This window comes from Ranitomeya imitator, chromosome 4, assembly GCF_032444005.1.
Source record: "Ranitomeya imitator isolate aRanImi1 chromosome 4, aRanImi1.pri, whole genome shotgun sequence".
NCBI classification, from domain to species: domain Eukaryota; kingdom Metazoa; phylum Chordata; class Amphibia; order Anura; family Dendrobatidae; genus Ranitomeya; species Ranitomeya imitator.
Window position 1 is genome coordinate 724,316,898 of NC_091285.1, and position 27,208 is coordinate 724,344,105.

Consider the following 27,208-nt stretch of genomic DNA (forward strand, 5'->3'; position numbering starts at 1 on the left):
ATAACTAGAATTTGAGTTTCATAGTTCGGAAAAAGTGTGAATCTCGGTGTTGCCGCCTTTACATTTCTCCCCATAACTCAGGCTAGAAAAAAGCTAGAGAAACCGAATACACCCCATTGTGCTCCGAACTGTCCGGGCTCTCACCAGATACGGCACTAGAGGAGCTGTGATGATAATTCACCCATGCAAACGCATTTCCAAAAAAAAACATTTAACTTAAAATGTCAAAAACTGCCCATGTGCCTGCTCTGCTCCGAGCCACCTCCGTACCAAGACACCAGCTGGGATCATAGATTAGAAAATCAAACTATTACATTCAGCTGTGTTCAGCCTGCGGGGTAACAGTGTGGGGTCCACATCTATAATAATCCAGGATTGTTAGATATCGCTGTTACAGAGGATTAGAAGCAGGGGAGGACAGAGGAGAAGCTTGGTTCGGGGCAGACAGTGACTGCGATGGCCGGCCGGCAGATCCAGCCTCCACACCAAATCTCAACACTCGGGCAGCTCCTCAAATGGAGGAGAACAATATTCCCACCATCCAGCTCATGTATTGTACAAACCAGGACTACGACTAAAACCTCGGTTACAGGACGCAGAACCCATCACAGGGACTCGTCATCCCATGAAGTGGTGGAAGATCGGCCATGGATGACACAACTGGTGGTGTGACCTGTGAATATGGACTCTCCATAGATTGTGACAATGAAGACGTAGAAAGGACTTTTCTGCAGCTTCTGGCCCGGCGCCGTCCTTTGTGTATCCAAGAAAACCCGACATTGTAAAAGTTACAACAATCAGATATAACTCCGGTAGAGCCGAGCACCGTGACCGGCCATTGCGAGTAATATGGACAAGATGACATTTCACCCACTAGAAGGGACACATTGATGATCGAAGGCCGTGTAACAACCTACTATTAATTGTTTAATTAGTTCATATTTTATAGAAGGAGGATTTAACTCCTGGACTATTCTTCATGAATGACATGTTTAGTGAGATAATAGAAAACAGATAGTTCCATGTATAAATAGGTGGTGAAATACTGGTTCATCTGCTTTGTAGCATCTAATTAGGAGGAGACTGTTTATAAATCTCTTGGGGATGTCATCACCTTTTTTCTTTTGGTTTGTTCACTGCGTTCCGGTTGAAAATGCTGAACAACTTGTGTTATGACGATTAAGATGGATTTATTCTGGCTCTTCGGGATTTGTTTTTTGTGTTTCTTTATTGTTACATATAAATGTTGAATTCAATAAGTCGTAATTTGAAAAGAAAAAGGGAAGAAACTCGCACAAACATAAAATCAGATGGTAGAAGGCTTAAAAAAAGAAAATGAAATTTGGCGGGTCCCAAGTTGAATCCCTGCACAAATATAAGCAAGGACACGAGTAACACACGAGCATTTTTTACCAATTTTAAAACATACGTTTTTTTCACAATTGCGCATCAAAATTTTGAATTTGATTTCTCCAAAACAAAATGTAAAGAAACGTAGTCTTGTGACAAATGAAAGCCGGTACCGAGATATGATAAGAAATGTAAAGCCATACCAGGCCAAAATTCGCACTTTTTCAAAACTTTAGAAGTCTTTAAAAAATTAACTGATGAAAAAAAAAATTCAAAACTTTTAATTTGTAATTAACTAAAGTTGTACTTCAGGTAAGAAAAATATTCATATTTGGATCACTTGATATGGAATAACCCTGGGTTAGGGTTGGGATGAAGACTGTGGTGAGGTTTGGGATGAGGTGGGATGGGAGCAGGTCAAGTGCACAGGTGATGAGATGCGATCTTGAGAGTAGAGTGGAGAGTTGATCTTCTGTAATGGTGGAGAAGTTGGTTTTGGAGGAGGAGGGCTGGGTAGTTGGGAGGAAGGGCTCTGGAGGTTGTCGACTAAAACTGTCTCTGATGTTCTCAATCTTCTGCTTGAAAAATGAGGCAAAGTCTTCAGCTGAGATGAGTGGGGAGGGTGGAGGTGCTGGGGGACGGAGGAGAGAATTGAAGGTGTTGAATAACTGTTTGGGGTTGTGAGACAGGGAGGATATGAGAGATGAGAAGTCGGTTTGTTTAGCTGAGGCGAGTGTGGCCTTAAAAGTAGTGAGGGGCTGTTTGAAAGCGATGAAGTGCTCGTTAGAGTGGGATCTTTTCCATTTGCGCTCAGCAGCCCTGGAAGCTCGCCTCAGTTCTTTGGTCAGGCTGGTGTGCCAGGGTTGTCTGTTGAGTTTGCGAGCTTTGGTATGTATGAGAGAGGCAAGAGATTCCAAAGCTGCAGCTATTGTGCTGTTATATAGAGCGGCTGCATCATCCGCATTGTGTAAGGCCGGGTTCACATTGCATTAAACAGCAGCCCGTTCAACACATGCGTGAACGGGCTTCTGACGCAAGTGCGGACATTCTCCATCGCGCTAGCGCAGACAGAGCATCTGCTAGCTCTATCTGTGCTAGCAGTGACGGACCCGGAAACGCTGCAGCCCGCGTCTCAGGGTCCATTGTGGGCGTGCGCTAGCGATGCATCTGACATAGGAATTAATGGCGGCCTTAACGGACTACGTTACACCGCATTTATGCCGCGGTGTAACGTAGTCCGTCTAACGGACTGCCAGAACGCAGTGTGAACCCAGCCTAAGGAACTTATATCTGTAAGAGGGAGAAGGGATTCAGAGAATGAATGTACGTCGAGGTGTTTGAGATTTCTGCGAGGGTGTGCAAGTTTGTGGGGTGGGGATTGTAGACATGGAGTGGAGAGGGAAGAGAATGTCAGTAGATTGTGGTCAGGAAGAGGTGAGTTAGAGAGGGAGCAGAGGCGGGTGAAGATGAGGTCCAGTGTGTGGCCATCATTGTGAGTGGCTGCAGAAGACCATTGAGTGAGGCCGTAGGAGCACGTGAGAGATAGAAGTTTAGAGGCAGCTGAGGTGGAAGTGTCAATGGGGATGTTGAAGTCGCCCATGATGCTAGTGGGGATGTCCGCAGAAAGGAAATGAAGTAGCCAGGTGGTGAAGTGGTCGAAGAAGGTGATGGCTGGCCCTGGGGTGCGGTAAATGACAGCCAGTTGGAGGGGGAGTAGATGTGCAGAGTATCTGTTCTATTCTGTCGGGTCATGCTGTGATTTTACTGTACACGGCAGATGAAATGTCGAGTTTTCATGAACATCGGTGTGTAAAAATGGGACAGTATTCACATGATCCAAGTGACGTGCAATTTATTTTTCCTCAAACCCATTGACTTGGTGACTCTGGTCCGATATAAGAGGACAACCGCAGCATGCTACAATTCTAGATTCTCTGTGTTTATTTAACTCTTTACTTACCAGTTTAGTAATGAGGGGGTCTGGCAGCGACCCCTAATCCCATTACCTCGATACCACTGCACCAGGGCATCGAAAAGAGCTGGGGCTAAGCGCCATTTCTGGGATTTTTAGCCTGGGACGGGGAAGATAAGCATGAAAAAAAGGTTCTGAAAAAGGAAATTACATCACAAAACATTTTTTTTTTCCTTTTTCAAATATCTTTATTTAACTCCAAAAAGTATTGATTGCTGTACAAAAATGCATACAAAGAATGCACAAAAAAGGCTTTAAAAACGCACAATTTTTCCATTGTGTTTTTGCTGTCAACAAATTCCTGAAGATGGAGAAACATTGCAGAGATTTCTGCTATCAAATATTCAATGTGTGCACATACCCTTACTATCCCTGATGAAGAGAGCGGATCAGTGCTTGTTTCTTATCTTTCCAGTTAGCCATTAAAAGTTGTCAACCACTGAGGTCTAGTAGATAAGCTTCTCCATCTCTATAGGTGTGAAGGAAAGTTTGTGCTGGCTTCCGCCAGACCCTATGGCTCTACTCAGCTGTGAATATCTTGCCCTCTGCCTCCGCTTCAAAGAGCTGTTACTGCTGCCTGGTAAGAGGCTTAAACTGCTGCCCCACTGCCCCATTCCTCAGCGTCCCCCACTGCCCCATTCCTCAGCGTCCCCCACTGCCCCATTCCTCAGCGTCCCCATTGCCCCATTCCTCAGCGTCCCCCACTGCCCCATTCCTCAGCGTCCCCATTGCCCCATTCCTCAGCGTCCCCCACTGCCCCATTCCTCAGCGTCCCCCATTGCCCCATTCCTCAGCGTCCCCCACTGCCCCATTCCTCAGCGTCCCCCATTGCCCCATTCCTCAGCGTCCCCCATTGCCCCATTCCTCAGCGTCCTCCACTGCCCCATTCCTCAGCGTCCTCCACTGCCTCTTTCCTCAGCGTCCCCCACTGCCTCTTTCCTCAGCGTCCCCCACTGCCTCTTTCCTCAGCGTCCCCCACTGCCTCTTTCCTCAGCGTCCCCCACTGCCTCTTTCCTCAGCGTCCCCCACTGCCTCTTTCCTCAGCGTCCCCCACTGCCTCTTTCCTCAGCGTCCCCCACTGCCTCATTCATCAGCGTCCCCCACTGCCTCTTTCCTCAGCGTCCCCGACTGCCTCTTTCCTCAGCGTCCCCCACTGCCTCATTCATCAGCGTCCCCGACTGCCTCTTTCCTCAGCGTCCCCGACTGCCTCTTTCCTCAGCGTCCCCCACTGCCTCTTTCCTCAGCGTCCCCCACTGCCTCTTTCCTCAGCGTCCCCCACTGCCTCTTTCCTCAGCGTCCCCCACTGCCTCTTTCCTCAGCGTCCCCCACTGCCTCTTTCCTCAGCGTCCCCCACTGCCTCTTTCCTCAGCGTCCCCACTGCCTCTTTCCTCAGCGTCCCCACTGCCTCTTTCCTCAGCGTCCCCCACTGCCTCTTTCCTCAACGTCCCCCATTGCCTCTTTCCTCAGCGTCCCCCACTGCCTCATTCATCAGCGTCCCCCACTGCCTCTTTCCTCAGCGTCCCCCACTGCCCCATTCCTCAGCGTCCCCCACTGCCTCTTTCCTCAGCGTCCCCCACTGCCTCTTTCCTCAACGTCCCCCACTGCCTCTTTCCTCAGCGTCCCCCATTGCCTCTTTCCTTAGCGTCCCCCACTGCCTCTTTCCTCAACGTCCCCCACTGCCTCTTTCCTCAGCGTCCCCCACTGCCTCATTCGTCAGCGTCTCCACTCTCCTCACCATCATCCTCCCTCTTTATTCCTATTGGCCTCACCCTCTCCTTTCACTATACTTACTCTTCCTTCACCCTTTACTCTCCTTGACTTTTTACACCTCCCTATCTCTCCATGTCCATTTCCTTCTTCCTCTCTCTCCTCAGCCTTTTCCTCCTCCTCCTTCTTCTCTCTCCTCGGCTTTTTCCTCCTTACTCTCTCTCCTCAACCTTTCCTCTTTCTCTCTCTCTCCTCAGTGTTTTCCTCCTCTTACCTCTCCTCATCCTTTTCCTCCTCCTATCTCCTCAGCTTTTCCCTGCTGTTTCTTCAGCCTTTTCCTCTTCCTCCTTCCTTTCACAACTTGGCCTTTTCCTCCTTCCCCACCCTCTTTTGTCTTTTCATTTACCTCAGCCTACTCCTACTTGTATCTCCTCGGCCTTTTCCTCCTTTCTCTCGTCAACCTTTTCCTTCTCCTCTCTCCTCCGTTTTTTCCTCCTCTTCCTTCTGCCTTTTCCTCTTCCTCCTTCCTTTCACAACTTGGCCTTTTCCTCCTTCCCCACCCTCTTTTGCCTCTCCATTTTCTTCTCTCTCCTCTGCCTTTTCCTCTTCTTCATTCCTTGCTTCTCTGCCTTTTTCTACTTCTCTTTTCTGTTTCTCCTTTAGCCTCTTCTGTCTCTATTTTCAGCCTCTTCCTCCTTCCTCTCTTGGCCTTTTTCTTCTCCACCTTTCTTTCTCTCATTGGCTTTTGCCTCCTCCTTCTCCCTTCTCAGCCTTTCCTCCTCCTTCTCTCTCCTCAGTCTTTTCGTCCTTCTTCCTCTCTTTTCCTCTTCCTTACGTCTCCTCTTCGTTCTCTCTTTCCGTCGCCTTTTCCTCATCCTCCTTCCTTTCTCTTTTCCACCTCCTTCCTTTTCTTCCTCTCTCCTTTGCCTCTTCCTCCTTTTTTTCAGCATCTTCCTCCTTCCTCTCCCTTCTCCTTCTCATTCCTCTCTTTCATCTGCCTTTTTCTTCTCAGTGACTTTTCCTGTTTATCCTCCTCTTTCCTCTGTCCCTTCCTACTCTTTCCACAGCCTTTTCCTTCTCATCCTTCCTCTAACTTCTTTGACTTTTACTCTTCCTGTTTTCTCTGGATACTCCTCAATCTTCTTCTTCCTCTACTTCTTCCTCTTCCTTCCGCTTTCCTTAGCCACTTCCTCCTCTTTCTCTGGCCATTTCCACCTCCTCTCTCTTCTGCCTCTTCCTCTCCACCTTATTTTCTTCTTTCTCTTTCTTCTCTCTCATATTCTTTTCCTCCTCTACCTTTACCTCCTTAATTTCCCTTTTTGGCCTTTTCCTCCTCCTTCATCTCTTTTCTCATTTTTTTCCTTCTCTTTCCTTTCTCTCATCTGCTTTTTCTTACTCCTTCCTAACTTTAATCAGCCTTTTCCTCCTCCTTCTAAATCCTTTCTCTCAGCCTTTTCCTCTTCCTTCCGGCCTCTTTCCAGCCTCTTTACTGCCTTATCCTCATCCTTCCTCTCCTCTTCTTTCCTTCCTTTTTCCTCAGTCTCTTCCTACCCCTTTCCACGTCCTTACTTTTTCTTGCATTTCAACTTTTTTAATTCCTCTTACTTCCTTTCTCCCCTCAGCCTTTTCCTCCACATACATCCTTTCTCTTTCTAGCCTTTTCCTCGTCCTCCTCCTCCTCCTCATATTTTGTGTAGCTCTACTTTCCCTCTCCTTGGACTCTTCTTTTTTCTTTTTTTTTTTCCTTTGCCTTTTCCTCCTCCTTCCTCTTTTTGGTCTTTTTCTTCCTCCTCATCCTTGCCCTTTTCCTCCTCCTCTCCTCTGCATTTGTTTCCTCCTTCCTCTCTTCTCCGTCTCTTCTTCCTGTTTCCGCAGCCTCTTCATCCATCCTTACTTTTTCTCCCATCTCAACTTTTTTCTCCTTTTTTTACTGTCTTCATTGAGCTTTTCCCTGTCCTCCTACCTTCTCAGGTTTCCTCTGGCTCTTCCTTCTCTAGCTTCTCTCTCCTCGTACTTTTTTTTTTTTTTTCTTCCTCTTTCCTCTGCCTTTTTTTACTCCTCCTTTCTTTTCTGCCCTGTTCTCCTCCTCCTTCCTTTCTTCTTGGCCTCTTCCTCCTCCTTCCTTTTCTCCTCAACCATTTCCTCGACTTATTATTTTCTTGCCCTCATCCTCCTCCTTTTGTCTTCTTGCTTCTGCCTTCTCCGCCCATTGTCTTGTTCCTTTTCTTTCCAAGCCTCTTCTTCCTCCCTCTTTACTTTCTGCCTTTTCCTCCTCCTTCCTCATCCTCATCTACCTTCTTGTTCTCTTCTGCCGTTTTCACCTCCTCTTTCCTCTCCTTTGCCTCTTACTCTACCTCCTTACTTTCTCTGTCCTAGTGATCTTGCCGTTCATTTCACACAGTCTTTTCCGCTGTGTCTCGTAGATGGCTATTTCATGGAGGACTCGAAGTTGTGCGTTTGTCACTGTGAGTCTTGTCACAAGCTGCGAGGAGATGAGATGTACAGTAAGAGAGGAGACCCCCCTCGGGAGTACGCCGAGCCAACGGGATGGTGCAGCTTCCCCCTCAGGTATTTGTAGCTTTCACGTTGAGATTGTGGAAATTCTGGATATTCTCACTCACAGCTCTGGTGTTTTTCAGGCTGAGTCCGCGGTTATCATGTACCCAATACAAGAAGTGGCACATCGCATACCAGGGCAGCAGTGCGGGCAGTGTGCGGAGGACGCTGGATCGGGGGGAGCTTCTCCCAGGTGAGTGGACCGAGCACTGCCTGTGTCTCATTCTAAATAACTCCATAATAGAGTGAATATTTCTGCATTGTGCTTCTCCGCAGATTCATTGTGTATTCAGTAATCTCCTCTGCAATTTCCTCATGTATTCTAATTCTCAGGCTCTTCCTGCATTCTCACTGCGCTCCTCTTCCACAGGTTCATCATGTGCTCTCACTGCTCTCCTCTTCCACAGATCCATCATGTGCTCTCACTGCTCTCCTCTTCCACAGATCCATCATGTACTCTCACTGCTCTCGTCTTCCACAGATCCATCATGTACTCTCACTGCTCTCCTCTTCCACAGGTTCATCATGTACTCTCACTGCTCTCCTCTTCCACAGGTTCATCATGTGTTCTCACTGCTCTCCTCTTCCACAGGTTCATCATGTACTCTCACTGCTCTCCTCTTCCACAGGTTCATCATATACTCTCACTGCTCTCCTCTTCCACAGATCCATCATGTGCTCTCACTGCTCTCCTCTTCCACAGGTTCATCATGTGCTCTCACTGCTCTCCTCTTCCACAGGTTCATCATGTGCTCTCACTGCTCTCCTCTTCCACAGGTTCATCATGTACTCTCACTGCTCTCCTCTTCCACAGATCCATCATGTACTCTCACTGCTCTCCTCTTCCACAGATCCATCATGTACTCTCACTGCTCTCCTCTTCCACAGATTCATCATGTACTCTCACTGCTCTCCTCTTCCACAGATTCATCATGTACTCTCACTGCTCTCCTCTTCCACAGATCCATCATGTACTCTCAGTGCTCACCTCTTCCACAGATTCATCATGTACTCTCACTGCTCTCCTCTTCCACAGGTTCATCATGTGCTCTCACTGCTCTCCTCTTCCACAGATCCATCATGTACTCTCAGTGCTCACCTCTTCCACAGATTCATCATGTACTCTCACTGCTCTCCTCTTCCACAGATCCATCATGTACTCTCACTGCTCTCCTCTTCCACAGGTTCATCATGTGCTCTCAGTGCTCTCCTCTTCCACAGATTCATCATGTGCTCTCACTGCTCTCCTCTTCCACAGATCCATCATGTACTCTCACTGCTCTCCTCTTCCACAGGTTCATCATGTGCTCTCACTGCTCTCCTCTTCCACAGGTTCATCTTGTATTCTCTCTGCTCTCCTCTTCCACAGGTTCATCTTGTATTCTCTCTGCTCTCCTCTTCTGCAGGTTCCTTGTGTATTCTCACTGGTCTCCTCTTCTGCAGGTTCCTTGTGTATTCTCACTGCTCTCCTCTTCTGCAGGTTCCTTGTGTATTCTCACTGGTCTCTCTCACGAAAAGGGGGGTGACCTTTGGCCAGCACATGGCTATCACATGTGCAGGGGGGCTTATCTTAGTTATCCCCCCACTGCTACAATGTGATAAAAACGCAAACCAGGCTATTGACCTATCAATTTACCGCAGGGGCTTATTTTAGTTATCCTACTGCTGCTACAATATCACGAACTGCAGGGATTTATGTATATTATTATTATTTATTGTTATAGCGCCATTTACGTGTGAGGAGGGGTATACATAATAAAAACAAGTACAATAATCTTGAACAATACAAGTCATAACTAGTACAGGAGGAGAGAGGACCCTGCCCGCGAGGGCTCACAATCTACAAGGGATGGGTGAGGATACAGGAGGAGAGAGGACCCTGCCCGCGAGGGCTCACAATCTACAGGGGATGGGTGAGGATACAGTAGGAGAGAGGACCCTGCCCGCGAGGGCTCACAATCTACAAGGGATGGCTGAGGATACAGGAGGAGAGAGGACCCTGCCCGCGAGGGCTCACAATCTACAAGGGATGGGTGAGGATACAGGAGGAGAGAGGACCCTGCCCGCGAGGGCTCACAATCTACAGGGGATGGGTGAGGATACAGTAGGAGAGAGGACCCTGCCCGCGAGGGCTCACAATCTACAGGGGATGGGTGAGGATACAGGAGGAGAGAGGACCCTGCCTGCGAGGGCTCACAATCTACAGGGGATGGGTGAGGATACAAGAGGAGAGAGGACCCTGCCCACGAGGGCTCACAGTCTACAAGGGCTGGGTGAGGATACAGGAGGAGAGAGGACCCTGCCCGCGAGGGCTCACAATCTACAGGGGATGGGTGAGGATACAGGAGGAGAGAGGACCCTGCCTGCGAGGGCTCACAATCTACAGGGGATGGGTGAGGATACAGGAGGAGAGAGGACCCTGCCCACGAGGGCTCACAATATACAAGGGATGGGTGAGGATACAGTAGGAGAGAGGACCCTGCCCGCGAGGGCTCACAATCTACAAGGGATGGGTGAGGATACAGGAGGAGAGAGGACCCTGCCCGCGAGGGCTCACAATCTACAAGGGATGTGTGAGGATACAGGAGAGAGAGGACCCTGCCCACGAGGGCTCACAATCTACAAGGGATGGGTGAGGATACAGGAGGAGAGAGGACCCTGCCCGCGAGGGCTCACAGTCTACAAGGGATGGGTGAGGATACAGGAGAGAGGACCCTGCCCGCGAGGGCTCACAGTCTACAAGGGCTGGGTGAGGATACAGGAGGAGAGAGGACCCTGCCCACGAGGGCTCACAGTCTACAAGGGCTGGGTGAGGATACAGGAGGAGAGAGGACCCTGCCCACAAGGGCTCACAATCTACAAGGGATGGGTGAGGATACAGGAGGAGAGAGGACCCTGCCCGCGAGGGCTCACAATCTACAAGGGATGGGTGAGGATACAGTAGGTGAGAGGACCCTGCCCGCGAGGGCTCACAGTCTACAAGGGCTGGGTGAGGATACAGGAGGAGAGAGGATCCTGCCCGCGAGGGCTCACAATCTACAGGGGATGGGTGAGGATACAGGAGGAGAGAGGACCCTGCCCGCGAGGGCTCACAATCTACAGGGGAAGGGTGAGGATACAGTAGGAGAGAGGACCCTGCCCGCGAGGGCTCACAATCTACAAGGGATGGGTGAGGATACAGGAGGAGAGAGGACCCTGCCGGCGAGGGCTCACAATCTACAAGGGATGGGTGAGGATACAGGAGGAGAGAGGACCCTGCCGGCGAGGGCTCACAATCTACAAGGGATGGGTGAGGATACAGGAGGAGAGAGGACCCTGCCGGCGAGGGCTCACAATCTACAAGGCATGGGTGAGGATACAGGAGAGAGGACCCTGCCCGCGAGGGCTCACAATCTACAAGGGATGGGTGAGGATACAGGAGAGAGGACCCTGCCCGCGAGGGCTCACAATCTACAAGGGATGGGTGAGAATACAGTAGGTGAGGGTAGAGATGGTCATGCAGCGGTTGGGTCGATCGGTGGTAGCTGCAGGTTGTAGGCTTGTCGGAAGAGGTGGGTCTTCAGGTTCTTTTTGAAGGTTTCGATGGTAGGCGAGAGTCTGATGTGTTGTGGTAGAGAGTTCCAGAGTAGGGGTGATACGCGAGAGAAATCTTGTATACGATTGTGGGAAGAGGAGCTAAGAGGGGAGTAGAGAAGGAGATCTTGTGAGGATCGGAGGTTGTGTGTAGGTAAGTACCGGGAGACGAGGAGACAGGTTGTGGATGGCTTTGTATGTCATGGTTAGGGTTTTGTACTGGAGTCTCTGGGTGATGGGGAGCCAGTGAAGTGACTGACAGAGGGGAGAGGCCGGGGAATAGAGGGGGGACAGGTGGATTAGTCGGGCAGCAGAGTTTAGAATAGATTGGAGGGGTGCAAGAGTGTTAGAGGGGAGGCCACAGAGCAGGAGGTTGCAGTAGTCAAGGCGAGAGATGATGAGGGCATGGACTAGGGTTTTTGCAGATTCTTTGTTGAGGAATGAACGGATTTGTGAAATATTTTTGAGTTGAAGTCGGCAGGAAGTGGAAAGGGCTTGGATATGTGGTTTGAAGGAGAGATCAGCGTCAAGGATTACCCCGAGGCAGCGAGCTTGTGGGACTGGGGAGAGTGGGCAGCCGTTTACTGTAATGGATAGGTTCGTTGGGAGGGGGTCACGTGAGATGGCGGAAAGATGATGAATTCTGTTTTGTCCATGTTAAGTTTCAGAAATCTAGCGGAGAAGAAGGATGAAATAGTGGACAGACATTGAGGGATTCTGGTTAGTAGGGAGGTGATATCTGGCCCAGAGATGTAGATCTGTGTGTCATCAGCATAGAGATGATACTGAAAGCCGTGAGATTCTATGAGCTGTCCCAGGCCAAAGGTGTAAATGGAGAAGAGCAGGGGCCCTAGGACTGAACCTTGTGGGACTCCGACCGATACGGGGCGAGGTGAGGAGGTGGTGTGTGAGTGGGAGACGCTGAATGTCCGGTCTGTTAGGTATGATGAGATCCAGGATAGGGCCAATTCTGTGATGCCAAGGGATGAGAGGGTCTGTAATAATAGGGAATGGTCCACTGTGTCAAAGGCAGCCGACAGGTCGAGGAGGAGGAGGACAGAGTAGTGTCGCTTGCTCTTGGCGGTTAAGAGGTCAATGGTGACCTTAGTTAGGGCAGTTTCATTGGAATGGTGTGACCGGAAGCCAGATTGTAAGCGGTCAAAGAAGGGAGCAAGAAGAGAGATGGGAGGACAGTTCAGGGTAAACGTGTTGTTCCAGTAGTTTGGAAGTATAAGGGAGAAGAGATATAGGGCGATAGCTAGATACAGAGGATGGGTCAAGAGAGGGCTTTTTGAGGATAGGTGTGATGGAGGCATGTTTAAAGCTTGAAGGGAAAACACCAGTTAGTGATAGGTTGAAGAGATGGATTAGGGTTGGGATGAAGATTGTGGTGAGGTTTGGGATGAGGTGGGATGGGAGCAGGTCAAGTGCACATGTGATGAGATGCGATCTTGAGAGTAGAGTGGAGAGTCGATCTTCTGTAATGGTGGAGAAGTTGGTTTTCGAGGTGGAGGGCTGGGCAGTTGGAAGGAAGGGCTCTGGGGGTTGTTGACCAAAACTGTCTCTGATGCTATCAATCTTCTGCTTGAAAAATGAGGCAAAGTCTTCAGCGGAGATAAGTGGGGAGGGAGGAGGTGCTGGGGGACGGAGGAGAGAATTGAAGGTGTTGAATAACTGTTTAGGGTTGTGAGACAGGGAGGATATGAGAGATGAGAAGTAGGTTTGTTTAGCTGTGGCGAGTGTGGTCTTGAAAGTAGTGAGGGACTGTTTGAATGCGATGAAGTGCTCGTTAGAGTGGGATCTTTTCCATTTGCGCTCAGCAGCCCTGGAAGCTTGCCTCAGTCCTTTGGTCAGGCTGGTGTGCCAGGGCTGTCTGTTGATTTTGCGAGCTTTGGTATGTGTAAGTGGGGCAGCAGATTCCTGCTTTCCAGTTCCGCTTCGGAACTTGCAGCTCTCCGGCGCCCACCTTACCCTCAGGTCAGTCAGGGAACTACACCTAGGATAATTAGTCGCCGGATGGGCCGCTTCACTGTGGACTGGCTAGCAGGCACGCTGCAGCGAGGGAATTATTAAATACAATAGCTTATAAAACCCTGTTCCGTCGCTGCCAGCTTTACCCACCTAGCCCAGAACACTCTTCGCTGTCACCAGCTCAGATTCCTCAACAGAGGGGTTTGAGCCAACCCAAATTAGTAGCGTAATTAACTTCAGGCACGTGAAAATTTAAACATGGAGAAGACAAACTAGCCATTTTATAGTTTGCTCCAAAAGGTAGGCAGTGTTTACAGAAGGCAGAAGGTATAAAAATATTTTACAATAAGAGACAATCAAAGTATATACAAGCAATTACAAAAAAACAGGGAATAAAGAAGAAACACTCACATGTTGCTTAGAGCATCCTAGCTAACCATGCTGGTCGGAGGAGCCAGACATCCCAATTCATCAGAGGTTCCTGGTGCAACAGCTTCTCAGGCAATACTGAAAGCTGGGCTGACTGGCAGTAACTTATACTTGTAGGCTTGTGACATCACTAAAGGGGCTGGTTTACCTGCACCCTCCCCTAGCTGCCAAGGTGCACATTTTGGTACGAAAACTTATAATACTCATAAATGTGCTTGAGAACCTAGCAGAATAACGGCACACCCATCACTCAGCTTATATTGAAATTAGCTTTCTAATGATTCCAAACTCGGGCTAGCTATTCCACTTTGTTAAGGAGAAATCCATTTCTCAGGTTTTTTTGGTGCTAGAATTTAGCAAAAGGTGCTGTAGCGAAGCTCTATCAAAGCACCTTCCAAGTATGTCTCTGTCATATTTCTATCATACTCTGGTATCGTATTATGGCTTCTTTAATATCTCCCCCATACACTGCAAGCCCAGGTGGTTGGAGACAAAGGAATTCCTACGGGAGGAAGGAAGGAGTGAGGATGGTCAGAGCCCCACACTGGAGTTTCAAGTTACACAGGGTGTCGGCCATAGGGGTTTGTGACTACCAGCGAAGGCAGTGCGAAGGGAGAGAAGAGGAGTTGGAATAGCCCACAGCGTGTGTCTTGTAAAGCTAGGCAGATACTCAAACATGGCATGTTCACATTATCGTGACAGTCTCCTCTTCCGCAGGTTTATTGTGTGTTCTCACTGCTTTCCTCCTCTGCAGGTTCCTTGTGTAATCTCACTGGTCTCTCCTTCCGCAGGCTTATTGTGTATTCTCACTGCTCTCCTCTTCTGCAGGTTACTTGTGTATTCTCGCTGCTCTCCTTCTCAACATGCTCATCGTGTGTTCTTGCTGCTCTCCTCTGCAGGTTTTTCATGTGTTCTTACCACTCTCTTTCTTCACAGGCTCATCGTGTATTCTCACATCTATGCCAATAAAGACCGATCCACAAAATGGCTTCCCAGCATCTGAGCCCAACGTCTTGCAGAGCCGCGAGGTGCAAAGCGTGGTCCTATCGCCCACTCTGCGATATGCCGGCCTGCCTGACTTCTGTCCCAAAGTCCAGTGAGTGTGTGCCAGTAATGGTTAGTGATTGGATAGTACGGTGTACTGCTCAGCCTGTGCCAGTAATGGTCAGTCATGGGATAGTACGATGTACTGCTCAGCCTGTGCCAGTAATGGTCAGTCATGGGATAGTACGATGTACTGCTCAGCCTGTGCCAGTAATGGTCAGTCATGGGATAGTACGGTGTACTGCTCAGCCTGTGCCAGTAATGGTCAGTCTTGGGATAGTACGGTGTACTGCTCAGCCTGTGCCAGTGATGGGTTGGTACGGTGTACTGCTCAGCCTGTGCCAGTGATGGGTTGGTACGGTGTACTGCTCAGCCTGTGTCAGTAATGGTTAGTCGTGTGGTATGGTACGGTGTACTGCTCAGCCTGTGCCAGTAATGGTTAGTCGTGTGGTATGGTACGGTGTACTGCTCAGCCTGTGCCAGTAATGGTTAGTCATGGGATAGTACGGTGTAATGCTCAGCCTGTGCCAGTAGCGGTTAGTCATGGGATAGTACGGTGTACTGCTCAGCCTGTGCCAGTAATGGTTAGTCATGGGATGGAACGGTGTACTGCTCAGCCTGTGCCAGTAATGGTCAGTCATGGGATAGTACGGTGTACTGCTCAGCCTGTGCCAGTAATGGTCAGTCTTGGGATAGTACGGTGTACTGCTCAGCCTGTGCCAGTGATGGGTTGGTACGGTGTACTGCTCAGCCTGTGTCAGTGATGGGTTGGTACGGTGTACTGCTCAGCCTGTGTCAGTAATGGTTAGTTGTGTGGTATGGTGCGGTGTACTGCTCAGCTTGTGGCAGTAATGGTCAGTCATGGGATGGTACGGTGTACTGCTCAGCCTGTGCCAGTAATGGTCAGTCATGGGATGGTACGGTGTACTGCTCAGCCTGTGCCAGTAATGGTTAGTCATGGGATAGTACGGTGTAATGCTCAGCCTGTGCCAGTAGCGGTTAGTCATGGGATAGTACGGTGTACTGCTCAACCTGTGGCAGTAATGGTCAGTCATGAGATGGTACGGTGTACTGCTCAACCTGTGGCAGTAATGGTCAGTCATGGGATGGTACGGTGTTCTGCTCAGCCTGTGTCAGTGATGGGTTGGTACGGTGTACTGCTCAGCCTGTGTCAGTAATGGTCAGTCATGGGATGGTACGGTGTACTGCTCAGCCTGTGTCAGTAATGGTTAGTCATGGCATAGTACGGTGTACTGCTCAGCCTGTGCCAGTAATGGTTAGTCGTGGGATAGTATGGTGTAATGCTCAGCCTGTGCCAATAGCGGTTAGTCATGGGATAGTACGGTGTAATGCTCAGCCTGTGCCAGTAGCGGTTAGTCATGGGATAGTACGGTGTACTGCTCAGCCTGTGCCAGTAATGGTTAGTCATGGGATGGAACGGTGTACTGCTCAGCCTGTGCCAGTAATGGTTAGTCATGGGATGGTACGGTGTACTGCTCAGCCTGTGTCAGTGATGGGTTGGTACGGTGTACTGCTCAGCCTGTGCCAGTAATGGTTAGTCGTGGGATAGTATGGTGTAATGCTCAGCCTGTGCCAATAGCGGTTAGTCATGGGATAGTACGGTGTAATGCTCAGCCTGTGCCAGTAGCGGTTAGTCATGGGATAGTACGGTGTACTGCTCAGCCTGTGCCAGTAATGGTTAGTCATGGGATGGAACGGTGTACTGCTCAGCCTGTGCCAGTAATGGTTAGTCATGGGATGGTACGGTGTACTGCTCAGCCTGTGTCAGTGATGGGTTGGTACGGTGTACTGCTCAGCCTGTGTCAGTAATGGTTAGTTGTGTGGTATGGTGCGGTGTACTGCTCAGCTTGTGGCAGTAATGGTCAGTCATGGGATGGTACGGTGTACTGCTCAGCCTGTGTCAGTGATGGGTTGGTACGGTGTACTGCTCATCCTGTGTAAGTAATGGTTAGTCGTGGGATGGTACGGTGTACTGCTCAACCTGTGGCAGTAATGGTCAGTCATGGGATGGTACGGTGTTCTGCTCAGCCTGTGTCAGTGATGGGTTGGTACGGTGTACTGCTCATCCTGTGTAAGTAATGGTTAGTCGTGGGATGGTACGGTGTACTGCTCAGCCTGTGTCAGTAATGGTCAGTCATGGGATGGTACGGTGTACTGCTCAGCCTGTGTCAGTAATGGTTAGTCGTGTGGTATGGTACGGTGTACTGCTCAGACTGTGTCAGTAATGGTTAGTCGTGTGGTATGGTACGGTGTACTGCTCAGCCTGTGCCAGTAGCGGTTAGTCATGGGATAGTACTGTGTACTGCTCAGCCTGTGCCAGTAGCGGTCAGTCATGGGATAGTACGGTGTACTGCTCAGCCTGTGCCAGTAATGGTCAGTCATGGGATAGTACGGTGTACTGCTCAGCCTGTGCCAGTAATGGTCAGTCATGGGATAGTACGGTGTACTGCTCAGCCTGTGCCAGTAGCGGTTACTCATGGGATAGTACGGTGTACTGCTCAGCCTGTGGCAGTAGCGGTTAGTCATGGGATAGTACGGTGTACTGCTCAGCCTGTGCCAGTAATGGTCAGTCATGGGATAGTACGGTGTACTGCTCAGCCTGTGCCAGTAATGGTTAGTCATGGGATAGTACGGTGTACTGCTCAGCCTGTGCCAGTAATGGTCAGTCATGGGATAGTACGGTGTACTGCTCAGCCTGTGCCAGTAATGGTCAGTCATGGGATAGTACGGTGTACTGCTCAGCCTGTGCCAGTAATGGTCAGTCATGGGATAGTACGGTGTACTGCTCAGCCTGTGCCAGTAATGGTCAGTCATGGGATAGTACGGTGTACTGCTCAGCCTGTGCCAGTAGCGGTTACTCATGGGATAGTACGGTGTACTGCTCAGCCTGTGCCAGTAATGGTTAGTCATGGGATAGTACGGTGTACTTCTCAGCCTGTGCCAATAGCGGTTAGTCATGGGATAGTACGGTGTAATGCTCGGCCTGTGCCAGTAATGGTCAGTCATTGGATAGTACGGTGTACTGCTCAGCCTGTGCCAGTAGCAGTTAGTCATGGGATAGTACGGTGTATTGCTCAGCCTGTGTTAGTAATGGTCAGTCATGGGATAGTACGGTGTACTGCTCAGCCTGTGCCAGTAAAGGTCAGTCATGGGATAGTACGGTGTACTGCTCAGCCTGTGCCAGTAATGGTCAGTCATGGGATAGTACGGTGTACTGCTCAGCCTGTGCCAGTAATGGTCAGTCATGGGATAGTACGGTGTACTGCTCAGCCTGTGCCAGTAGCGGTTACTCATGGGATAGTACGGTGTACTGCTCAGCCTGTGGCAGTAGCGGTTAGTCATGGGATAGTACGGTGTACTGCTCAGCCTGTGGCAGTAGCGGTTAGTCATGGGATAGTACGGTGTACTGCTCAGCCTGTGCCAGTAATGGTCAGTCATGGGATAGTACGGTGTACTGCTCAGCCTGTGCCAGTAATGGTTACTCATGGGATAGTACGGTGTACTGCTCAGCCTGTGCCAGTAGCGGTTACTCATGGGATAGTACGGTGTACTGCTCAGCCTGTGCCAGTAATGGTCAGTCATGGGATAGTACGGTGTACTGCTCAGCCTGTGCCAGTAGCGGTTACTCATGGGATAGTACGGTGTACTGCTCAGCCTGTGCCAATAGCGGTTAGTCATGGGATAGTACGGTGTAATGCTCAGCCTGTGCCAGTAATGGTCAGTCATGGGATAGTACGGTGTACTGCTCAGCCTGTGCCAGTAATGGTCAGTCATGGGATAGTACGGTGTACTGCTCAGCCTGTGCCAGTAATGGTCAGTCATGGGATAGTACGGTGTACTGCTCAGCCTGTGCCAGTAATGGTCAGTCATGGGATAGTACGGTGTACTGCTCAGCCTGTGCCAGTAATGGTTAGTCATGGGATAGTACGGTGTACTGCTCAGCCTGTGCCAGTAATGGTCAGTCATGGGATAGTACGGTGTACTGCTCAGCCTGTGTTAGTAATGGTCAGTCATGGGATAGTACGGTGTACTGCTCAGCCTGTGCCAGTAATGGTCAGTCATGGGATAGTACGGTGTACTGCTCAGCCTGTGTTAGTAATGGTTAGTCATGGGATAGTACGGTGTACTGCTCAGCCTGTGCCAGTAATGGTTAGTCATGGGATAGTACGGTGTACTGCTCAGCCTGTGTTAGTAATGGTCAGTCATGGGATAGTACGGTGTACTGCTCAGCCTGTGCCAGTAATGGTCAGTCATGGGATAGTACGGTGTACTGTTCAGCCTGTGCCAGTAATGGTCAGTCATGGGATAGTACGGTGTACTGCTCAGCCTGTGCCAGTAATGGTCAGTCATGGGATAGTACGGTGTACTGCTCAGCCTGTGCCAGTAATGGTCAGTCATGGGATAGTACGGTGTACTGCTCAGCCTGTGCCAGTAATGGTTACATCTTTTGATTAGGAGTTTCTCGTGGACTTTACACATGGGGCTTTATAAATGTTATGACCTAGTTTGTATTCATTGTATGCTGCTACTGTGCGCTACTCAGCCAGTACAGCATAGTCATAGCAACATAGTTATTAAGGTTGAAGGAAGACTTTAAGTCCATCTAGTTCAACCCATAGCCTAACCTAACGTGCCCTAACATAGCATAGTAACATAGCCAGTAAGGCCGAAAAAAGACATTTGTCCATCCAGTTCAGCCTATATTCCATCATAATAAATCCCCAGATCTACGTCCTTCAAACATGTTGATCTAGAGGAAGGTAAAAAAAACCCATGCGGCAAAGATTAAGCTCCACATTGGGGGAAAAAATTCCTTCCCGACTCCACATACGGCAATCAGACTAGTTCTCTGGATCAACGCCCTATCAAGGAATCTAATATATATACCCTGTAACATTAGTCATTGGCTGGTGCTGCCCGCTACTCAGCCACTATGGCAATGGTTAGTCATTGGCTGGTGCTGCCCGCTGCTAGGCCAGTACGGCAATGGTTAGTCATTGGCTGGTGCTGCCAGCTGCTCGGCCACTATAGCAATGGTTAGTCATTGGCTGGTGCTGCCCGCTGCTCAGCCAGTATAGCAATGGTTAGTCATTGGCTGGTGGTGCCCGCTACTCAGCCAGTATGGCAATGGTTAGTCATTGGCTGGTGCTGCCTGCTACTAGGCCAGTACGGCAATGGTTAGTCATTGGCTGGTGCTGCCAGCTGCTCGGCCACTATAGCAATGGTTAGTCATTGGCTGGTGCTGCCCGCTGCTCGGCCAGTATAGCAATGGTTAGTCATTGGCTGGTGCTGCCAGCTGCTAGGCCAGTATAGCAATGGTTAGTCATTGGCTGGTGCTGCCCGCTACTCAGCCAGTACGGCAATGGTAAGTCATTGGCTGGTGCTGCCCGCTACTCAGCCAGTACGGCAATGGTTAGTCATTGGCTGGTGCTGCCCGCTGCTCGGCCAGTATAGCAATGGTTAGTCATTGGCTGGTACTGCCCGCTGCTCGGCCAGTATAGCAATGGTTAGTCATTGGCTGGTGCTGCCCGCTGCTAGGCCAGTACGGCAATGGTTAGTCATTGGCTGGTACTGCCCGCTGCTCGGCCAGTATAGCAATGGTTAGTCATTGGCTGGTGCTGCCCGCTGCTAGGCCAGTACGGCAATGGTAAGTCATTGGCTGGTGCTGCCCGCTACTCAGCCAGTACGGCAATGGTTAGTCATTGGCTGGTGCTGCCCGCTGCTCGGCCAGTATAGCAATGGTTAGTCATTGGCTGGTGCTGCCCGCTGCTCGGCCAGTATAGCAATGGTTAGTCATTGGCTGGTACTGCCAGCTGCTAGGCCAGTACGGCAATGGTTATTCATTGGCTGGTACTGCCAGCTGCTAGGTCAGTATGGCAATGGTTAGTCATTGGCTGGTACTGCCAGCTGCTAGGTCAGTATGGCAGTGGTTAGTCATTGGCTGGTAATGCCAGCTGCTCGGCCAGTACGGCAATGGTTAGTCATTTGCTGGTGCGGCCCGCTACTCAGCCAGTACGGCAATGGTTATTCATTGGCTGGTACTGCCAGCTGCTAGGTCAGTATGGCAATGGTTAGTCATTGGCTGGTACTGCCAGCTGCTAGGCCAGTACGGCAATGGTTAGTCATTTGCTGGTGCTGCCCGCTACTCAGCCAGTACGGCAATGGTTATTCATTGGCTGGTGCTGCCCGCTGCTCGGCCAGTATAGCAATGGTTAGTCATTGGCTGGTGCTGCCCGCTGCTCGGCCAGTATAGCAATGGTTAGTTATTGGCTGGTGCTGCCCGATACTCTGCCAGTACGGCAATGGTTAGTCATTGGCTGGTATTGCCAGCTGCTAGGCCAGTATAGCAATGGTTAGTCATTGGCTGGTGCTGCCAGCTGCTCGGCCAGTATAGCAATGGTTAGTCATTGGCTGGTGCTGCCAGCTGCTCGGCCAGTATAGCAATGGTTAGTCATTGGCTGGTGCTGCCCGCTGCTCGGCCAGTATAGCAATGGTTAGTTATTGGCTGGTGCTGCCCGATACTCTGCCAGTACGGCAATGGTTAGTCATTGGCTGGTGGTGCCCGCTACTCAGCCAGTATAGCAATGGTTAGTCATTGGCTGGTGCTGCCAGCTGCTCGGCCAGTATAGCAATGGTTAGTCATTGGCTGGTACTGCCCGCTGCTCGGCCAGTATAGCAATGGTTAGTCATTGGCTGGTGCTGCCCGCTGCTCGGCCAGTATAGCAATGGTTAGTCCTTGGCTGGTGCTGCCAGCTGCTCGGCCAGTATTGCAATGGTTAGTCATTGGCTGGTACTGCCAGCTGCTAGGCCAGTACGGCAATGGTTAGTCATTGGCTGGTGGTGCCCGCTACTCAGCCAGTATAGCAATGGTTAGTCATTGGCTGGTGCTGCCAGCTGCTCGGCCAGTATAGCAATGGTTAGTCATTGGCTGGTACTGCCCGCTGCTCGGCCAGTATAGCAATGGTTAGTCATTGGCTGGTGCTGCCCGCTGCTCGGCCAGTATAGCAATGGTTAGTCATTGGCTGGTGCTGCCCGCTGCTCGGCCAGTATAGCAATGGTTAGTCATTGGCTGGTGGTGCCCGCTACTCAGCCAGTATAGCAATGGTTAGTCATTGGCTGGTGCTGCCCGCTGCTCGGCCAGTATAGCAATGGTTAGTTATTGGCTGGTGCTGCTAGGCCAGTACAGCAATTGTTAGCCATTGGCTTCTACTTCCGCTACTCTCTGTGTTCAGGAGTTGTGCATTGTATGGTCATTACCCTTGGTGCTTTAGTTCTTGTACCCTTTTTATAATATTCAGTGGTCTCTCCATTCTGATCCTTGCCTTTCTCCGATTTCAGGTTCAGGGACCCCCGCTCTCAGCGCACATTTGGAGCCCAAGTTGCTCTGCAGATCTGTGTACGACCGGGGTCATATAAAATTGGTCCTCCATCAGCAGGGTCCTCTGATATTTTGGATCCCAGGATACCTAGCTCTGAAGTGGAGTGGCTGACCAAGGAAAAGGGGGCCACCATCTTGAGGGGACTGCTGGTGCGCGTGGAGTGAACTTGTCAGATGTGCGGACACTAGAAGAGAAGACTTCGGAGAATATCTGTGCCACAAATAGGGAGTCTGTTGCAAATCACCCTCTGATCGAACTTCTCCCCACCACTCCCTAACTAATGTCCCCTCCAATTTGTCAGCTCCCCGACTGTTGTTTACATCCCCTCCCATTAATTTATTGAACAAATGAAGCATTTTGGCTGGTGGCGGGACACACGGACGGGCGCAGAGTTTCTGTTCCAGCCTCTTGCCTTTTATTTAAGCTGCTGATTTTTTTTTTTTCTTGATTTGTACATTAAGTTTATTTTTTTTAATACATAAATTTCTTGTACAGAATATGGGAAGTGTGTTAATAAAAAACAACAAACTGTCAGATGGTGCACATCTCGTGTACTGTGTACATGTTTAGCACAGCATGGCGCATGTTGCAGAGCTCGTGTGCCAGTGTACAAGTCTAGCAGAGGACAGCAAATTGTACAAAGCTCGTGTGCCAGTGTACAACTCAAGCGCAGCATTGCGGTTGGTGCGAGCTTGTGTGCCGATGTACAAGTCTAGCGAGGGACGGAGGTTCGTACAAAGCTCGTGGCCAAAAGTAAAACCTGAGCAGTAAGCGGCACATTGTACAAAGCTCGTAGGTGAGATTAAAATCTGAGCATAGGGCGACAGATTGTACAAACTCGAGGGAGAAAGTAAAACATGAGCAGAGGATGGAAAATCGTACAAAGAGTGAAACCTTTGCGGAAGTCGGAAGACCATACAAAGCTTGTGGGTGAGGGTAAATCTTGAGTGGAGTGCAAAGTACTGTACAAGCTCGTGTGTGAAAATTAAAACCTGAGCAGACTGCAACAGATTGTAGAAAGCTTGTGGGTGACAGTAAAGCTCAAGCGGAGGACTGAGGTTAGGTATAAGGCTCGTGTGAAAGCAAAACCTGAGCAGAGGGTGACCGATTGTGCAAAGCTCGTGGGTGAGGGTAAAACCTGAGTGGATGGTGGCAGATAGTACAAATCTTGTGGGCGAGAGTAAAACGTGAACGGAGGATCGTGCAAAGCTAGTGTGTGAGAGGAAAACCTGAACGGAGGATTGTACAAAGCTCGTGTGTGAGAGGAAAACCTGAAAGGAGGATCATACAAAGCTTGTGGGCGAGATAAAAACCTGAACGTAGGATCGTACAAAGCTCGTGTGTGAGAGAAAAACCTGAACGGAGGATCGTACAAAGCTAGTGTGTGAGAGTAAAACCTGAACGGAGGATCGTACAAACCTTGTGGGTGAGAGAAAAACCTGAACGGAGGATGGAGGATTGTACAAAGCTCGTGGTTGAGAGGAAAACCTGAACGGAGGATCATACAAAGCTAGTGTGTGAGAGTAAAATCTGAACGGAGGATCATACAAAGCTAGTGTGTGAGGAAAACCTGAACGGAGGATCGTACAAAGCTCGTGTGTGAGAGAAAAACCTGAACGGAGGATCGTACAAACCTTGTGGGTGAGAGAAAAACCTGAGCGGAGGATGGAGGATTGTACAAAGCTTGTGTGTGAGAGTAAAACCTGAATGGAGGATCATACAAAGCTAGTGTGTGAGGAAAACCTGAACGGAGGATCGTACAAAGCTCGTGTGTGAGAGAAAAACCTGAACGGAGGATCGTACAAAGCTCGTGTGTGTGAGGAAAACCTGAACGTAGGATCGTACAAAGCTCGTGTGTGAGAGAAAAACCTGAACGGAGGATCGTACAAAGCTGTATGTGTGAGAGTAAAACCTGAACGGAGGATCGTACAAACCTTGTGGGTGAGAGAAAAACCTGAACGGAGGATGGAGGATTGTACAAAGCTCGTGGTTGAGAGGAAAACCTGAACGGAGGATCATACAAAGCTAGTGTGTGAGGAAAACCTGAACGGAGGATCGTACAAAGCTCGTGTGTGAGAGAAAAACCTGAACGGAGGATCGTACAAACCTTGTGGGTGAGAGAAAAACCTGAGCGGAGGATGGAGGATTGTACAAAGCTTGTGTGTGAGAGTAAAACCTGAATGGAGGATCATACAAAGCTAGTGTGTGAGGAAAACCTGAACGGAGGATCGTACAAAGCTCGTGTGTGTGAGGAAAACCTGAACGGAGGATCATACAAAGCTCATGTCACGTTCAGCTTCAGCAGCTGATGCAGCCCAGCCCATAGACGCCCCCACGCCGACTGACCATCACGGAGTGGGGCGCACATCCCCTGGAGACGCAATACGGACCCTTTAACCTGCAGAGGGGTTTCCGGGCTTACCCGAACTAGGGGAGGGCAGAGACCGGGGTTCTGTGGCAGCTGAGCATATGGACAAGGAAAGAGACACGTAGGACTTGATTACACCGCATAACTTCAGGTATAGAGAAAGTAAACTTTACTAAAGTAAAATCACACAGTATATAAACAAAACACAATGATGTCAGGCTCCTGTTTCCACACCTCCAGAAGGGTACCACCCAGTGGACCCCAAGGCACCAACAGATCACCGAAGCACACATAGGCGGGACATCAGGGTACACGAGGTCATCAGGATGCAGGCAAGACATCAGGAATACCGGATAGACATCTGGGACACTGATGTAGCAGCCCAGGTCATCGGCTGGGACACTGGCGTGGCAGCCCAGGGCATCAGTTACATCGGACACAGGAAGGACATCAGGGTACATGAGGTCATCAGGACGCAGGCAGGACATCTGGACCCAGGGTCACCGGCAGACATCAGACCGGAGTCGTTCGGTTCCGGACATCCGACTCGACCTCCAGGCACCACGACAGTCATCAAGCTCCAGACAGCGGTCATCAGGTTCCAGACTGCGGTCGTCAGGCTCCGGGCATAGGAACTAGGAAGGAACTCAAGCGGGATGGTGCTAGAACCGCAGGATTGCTGGACCTGCCAGGAGCTAGCACCGCATAGTAGTCGGGGTACAGAGTAGTAGATGCTCAGCAGAAACACCAGTTATAAGAGACTGAAAGTCACTGGGTGCAAGGCTCCAGACGCAGAGGGATTCCAGGAACATAACACAGCAGACACAGTTCAGTCAGATACAGGACAGGATCAAGGATTCGAGCCTGGATATACCGCCTCCAGGACAGGCGCCAGAACAGGACAAAACAGGAATCAAGGCAAGGACTTTGGTACCAAAACATAGACAAGAGAGGTGTCCATTACAGCACAATTAGTGCAGGAACTGAAGCTCAGGGCATCTGGCAGCGACTGCATGCCCAGACACACGTGGAAAGTCATGCACCAGCTGCAAATGACTTTGCAACCCGCGGACAGCTTCACATGTGGATGATCATGCAGCAGAGCAAAGACCTAACCACCCATGTACGGCTACGCAGCTGAGTAGGGAACTGAGAAGGTTCCATACAGGTAACAGCCAACAGTATCCCAGCTCAATTAGGGGGAAAGGAGCAAAGGGTTAAAGCAAAGGCATGGATTGTCACGCCAAAAACCAGATACAGACAGAACGGCGTGACAGCTCATATGAGCGCAAAACTCGAATGCAGGATCGTACAAAGCTCGTGTGTGAGGGAAAAACCTGAATGGAAGATCATACAAAGCTCGTGTGTGAGGGCGAAATCTGACCAGATTGTGACTGATTGTACAAACCTCGTGTGTGAGAGCAAAACCTGAACAGGTGATCATGCAAAGCTTGTGTGTGAGAGAAAAACCTGAATGGAGGATCGTACAAAGCTCGTGTGTGAGAGCAAAACCTGAACAGGTGATCATGCAAAGCTGCTCGTGTGTGAGAGCAAAACCTGAATGGAGGATCATACAAAGTTCGTGTGTGGGAGCAAAATCGGAACAGAGGATCGTACAAACCTTGTGTGTGAGAGCAAAACCTGAATGGAGATCGTACAAAGCTCGTATGTGAGAGCAAAATTCGAACGGAGGATCGTACAAAGCTCGTGTGTGAGATCCAAACCTGAATGGAGATCGTACAAAGCACGTATGTGAGAGCAAAACCCGAATGGAGGATCGTGCAAAGCTCGTGTGTGAGATCCAAACCTGAATGGAGATCGTACAAAGCGCATATGTGAGAGCAAAACCCGAATGGAGGATCGTGCAAAGCTTGTGTGTGAGGGAAAAACCTGAACGGAGGATTATACAAAGCTTGTGTGTGAGGAAAAAACCTGAACTTAGGATCATACAAAGCTCGTATGTGAGAACAAAACTGGAACAGAGGATAATACAAATCTTGTGTGTGAGAGCAAAACCTGAATGGAGATCGTACAAAGCTCGTATGTGAGAGCAAAACCCGAAGGCAGGATCGTACAAAGCTTGTGTGAGGGCGAAATCTGAGCAGAAGGTGACTGATTGTACAAAGCTTGTGTGTGAAAGCAAAACCTGAACGGAGGATCATACAAAGCTCATGTGTGAGAGCAAAACCTGAACGGAGATCGTACAAAGCTCATATGTGAGAACAAAACTCGAACGCAGGATCGTACAATGTTCGTGTGTGAGGGAAAAACCTGAATGGAGGATCATACAAAGCTCGGGTGTGAGGACAAAATCGGAGCAGAAGGTGACTGTTATGAACTGGTGGTTTAGGAGCAACATGGGACGAGCTCTGAAGGAGGTGGTACCTGTACTGACCGCAGTCCCTAAGCTCAACACAACACTAGAAGTAGCCGTGGGATGCTCCTGTCACTCCCTAGGCACCTCGTCACAGCCTGAGAACTAACTACCCCTAAAGATAGAAACAGGAAAACTATTTTGCCTCAGAGAAAATCCCCAAAGGATAGATAGCCCCCCACAAGTAATGACTGTGAGTGGAGAGGGAAAAGACATACACAGAATGAAACCAGGATGTAGCACAGGAGGCCAGTCTAGCTAGATAGATAAGACAGGATAGAATACTGTGCGGTCAGTATTAAAAACTACAAAAATCCACACAGAGTTTACAAAAATCTCCACACCTGACTAAAGGTGTGGAGGGTAAATCTGGTTCCCAGAGCTTCCAGCTTAACAGAAATAATCCATACTAACAAGCTGGACAAAACATAGAATGCACAGAACGAATAAGTCCACAACATGTA

The 27,208-nt window shown here is 49.7% G+C and overlaps 1 protein-coding gene across 2 annotated transcripts in view; it reads left to right on the forward strand.

Moving 5' to 3' along the window:
* The window catches only part of NEURL4 (neuralized E3 ubiquitin protein ligase 4), a 171,660-nt gene extending 149,124 nt beyond the window's left edge, over positions 1-22,536 (forward strand). For both annotated transcript variants that reach the window (XM_069767640.1, XM_069767641.1), the window contains exons 25-29: positions 3,798-3,902; positions 7,453-7,597; positions 7,669-7,778; positions 14,495-14,654; positions 21,962-22,536. In XM_069767640.1, the coding sequence (XP_069623741.1) occupies positions 3,798-3,902; positions 7,453-7,597; positions 7,669-7,778; positions 14,495-14,654; positions 21,962-22,166 (725 nt within the window). In that variant the 3' untranslated portion in view covers positions 22,167-22,536. The remainder of the gene's footprint in view (positions 1-3,797; positions 3,903-7,452; positions 7,598-7,668; positions 7,779-14,494; positions 14,655-21,961) is intronic.
* The last annotated feature ends 4,672 nt before the right edge of the window (positions 22,537-27,208 follow it).